The sequence below is a fragment of the Thalia democratica genome, chromosome 5 (assembly GCF_965202585.1).
Source record: "Thalia democratica chromosome 5, ktThaDemo2.hap1.1, whole genome shotgun sequence".
In the NCBI taxonomy this organism is placed as follows: Eukaryota; Metazoa; Chordata; class Thaliacea; order Salpida; family Salpidae; genus Thalia; species Thalia democratica.
The window spans coordinates 31,353,786-31,356,765 of NC_139169.1; the positions used below are offsets into that span (position 1 = coordinate 31,353,786).

The following is a 2,980-nucleotide window of genomic DNA, read 5'->3' on the forward strand; positions in this document are numbered from 1 at the left end:
ATTTGTTGGTAAGTTGTACTATTTTAAATTTTGTTATTCTTTTAAAAACTCGTTTTGAGATTGCGTTACTTTTAGGTTTTAAGATGTTTTTGATTTATTTTAGTTTAATGTGTATTTAACTTTTAGAAACAATAAAATAAAGTAAAAAAAAAGTTTAAAGGTACTTTAAGAGTTAAGTCCCAAAAAAAGTGCAACTCCTTTGCTTTTTGATAGATAACTAATTATCTTTATAATTTAATGCAAGTGTGCAGTTGTTTGATATTTAAGTGTCATAATTTTCAGTCTATTTTTTATTTCTTTTAATAGACAGTTGAAATTTTAATTATACTAATAAACGCTTAGATGTTGGTTTTATACTTTAGTTTAATCATACAAGAACAAACGTAAGATTTATACCAAATACGTCTATGAGCTTATAAATACTTGATTAAGATTACTTGTTTGCTGTATTAGTTCTAGATTGGGCTAAATATCTAACATTAATTGACTACTTAAAGTTTATAAACATACACAATGGAAAAATCAAGTGAAAAAATTGTAGAAGCTGAAACTGCGAAGTTCAGTGTTGTAAGTATTGACGATGACAGTAGAGTTACATCGGCAGACATTGAAAGCCAGCCATTTCGTTAGTTTAATTGAAATTGTTATAGTATTGTTTAAACTACGAATAAATTCATGAAAAGTCGTAGAACTGCATTTAGATAAAAAAACTTAACTTAAAGTCTTAGTTTTAACTTCAACATAAATAAAAAAAAGTCCTAACTTCCAACTACTTATTGATAAGTGTTTAAATTAAAATACAAAAAATAGCTACAATGAAGAAAATAATTACTTTATTTTTACGGCGTATACTACTCTGTGTTGATCCAATGACACAGTTTAACGAAGTTTTTCATGAAGCTTCTAAGATTTTTTTTAATTTAATTGAAAGCTTCATAGAAAAACACTGTGGAACTGTCCTACTGCTTTATCTCAACGAAACATACGCCAGTTTGTTAAAGCAAGTTTTTTTTTTGCAATTAGGATTATTGTTATTTTCCAACAAATTTGTATCGTTCGAAAATCTTATAGTTATGTAGTACATGCATTATTTAAAATATAGACCTACGTAAAGTAGCGTTTGACCTTTTTTATAGAATAGTAATTTTATATCTCGTAACTAAAGTAACTTAGTAATATACATAAGCGATAATTTAAAATATGATGAAATATATGTTCTCAGCAAATTTGCAAGGCCTTAAGAAGTTAAACGCTACGGAAAGTGTCACATCAGGGGGTGTTGTAGTAGAAGGAGCTAAAATGGACAAGTTGACTTTCACCAACAAAGGTGTGACGTTTTATACTATTATTTTGGTTTGAAAAATGTAACATGAGTTTTTCTAGTCGACATTAAATACAATTAAGTAATTTTTAAGTTTTGTAATAGCTCAATATTGTTTTAACTAATTTTATTTTTAGACTGTTTTTGTCAAGTCAAAAATATGTTGATTCGTTTTAGTTGCAAAAATGTATATTTTAAAGGTAATCTACCTACATTACATCTTGATTAGAAGTAAAAAAAAATAAGTTAAAAGTTTTTGTTTGAAAATTTATAATTACATTAATTTATCAACTAATATTTTTGATCAATTCGCAAACAGGCAGTGAATTAAAAAACAAACCATATAAAGTTTACTAAAATCAAACTTGTAGACTAGTTAACAAAACAATATACTTCTTATATTTAAAATAGTTCAACTTAGATATTTTAAAAATTGGTTCAAAACCGCTAATTCCTATCGCACTTCATTCATATTTGATTAGTTTTGTATTTTTTACTAACTGGTATATTTGTTTTGGGTTTGAAATAAGTTTTGATAAAAAAAAACTTAAAGTAAATTTAAACTAATTATCAAAAACTTTAAAACTGAGCTGTTTATTTACAGAAGACAAAGATTTAGTGAAAAACTTGCCACAAAATACAAAAACTAAGGAGTTTAGTATTGGTATGGTGAAGGTGACAAAAGGAGCAGAAGTAAAAGAACTTCGTGTTGAAGCCGAATGTAAGTTTAGTTTCGAGAAATATCAAATCGATGCTAATTTAGTAACAAAATTGTCATAAAAGTTTAAAGTTTACGGTATTATAGAAAAATTATATTAAGTTAAGTAAAAAAAGACTTTTTTTGCATTTATTTTTGGAACAAATAATTATTTGTTACTTTAAAAGCAACAGTAGAATGACTTGTTGCTTATATAGTTTGTATTTTGATTTTTTAAGTATTTTTAGTAAATTGCACAGTATCAGTGAGTTTGTTTTTTAAATTTTGTTTTGTTGTTAGTTAAAAAACTTCACGTGACTTAAATAAACAATAAGTGTACATTTTTTTTTTATAGTTTGTGAGTAATGGTATCATAAAACTTAAAATTACAAATATTATAAACTTCGAAGCTAAAAATAGTTAGACTATCAATAATGTAAATGTTTTAGCATTATCAAACTAAAGTAAGTGGTTATAGTTTATAATAAAAACAACCTTGCAGCGAAAAAAAAAGAACAACAAGAAGTTTACGAAGAATTGGAGTTAGGATAAAACAGTTTCGTGTTATTAAGTAAAACTATATTATTCTTTAGTATTTGCATTCTTTTTATGTAACACTTCTAGCTAAGTTTGAATGATTTTATATTTAAGAATGCAAAACAGTTTTTATTAAAATGCTTTTATTTTTTTAAAGCTTTATGGGTGCTCTAATGACGGATTTTTTAATTAAAATAGTTTGTATTATTGGTCTTGAACATTTTTATTTAAGGTTTGGTAATTATTCAACAAAAACTTATTTAAAAAGTTTTAAGAAGCTGTTTATAAAGTAATTTACATTACTTTTTATAAATATATATAAATACAAAACATCGGTTAAGGAAATACTTTAACATTTTTATTAATTTGTTTAGCCTCATATGTTTTTCCCACTAAAATACGCTACTTAAACAAACTTACTTGTA

General features: G+C 24.9%; 1 protein-coding gene across 1 annotated transcript; it reads left to right on the forward strand.

The window, feature by feature from the left end:
• Positions 1-513: 513 nt before the first annotated feature.
• LOC145836407 (uncharacterized) lies at positions 514-2,728 on the forward strand. Its single transcript, XM_082944209.1, has 4 exons — positions 514-625; positions 1,223-1,327; positions 1,926-2,042; positions 2,521-2,728. Exons 1-4 carry the CDS (start codon positions 514-516, stop codon positions 2,568-2,570), a joined length of 384 nt encoding a protein of 127 aa, XP_082800335.1. The 3' UTR covers positions 2,571-2,728.
• The last annotated feature ends 252 nt before the right edge of the window (positions 2,729-2,980 follow it).

Excerpts from the sequence above, each read along its gene's own strand:
- LOC145836407 (XM_082944209.1), top strand. The coding sequence starts at position 514 with ATGGAAAAATCAAGTGAAAAAATTGTAGAAGCTGAAACTGCGAAGTTC. Across the intron at positions 1,328-1,925 it reads GTTGACTTTCACCAACAAAG|AAGACAAAGATTTAGTGAAA; the intron begins GTGTGACGTTTT and ends GTTTATTTACAG. Across the intron at positions 2,043-2,520 it reads ACTTCGTGTTGAAGCCGAAT|CGAAAAAAAAAGAACAACAA; the intron begins GTAAGTTTAGTT and ends ACAACCTTGCAG.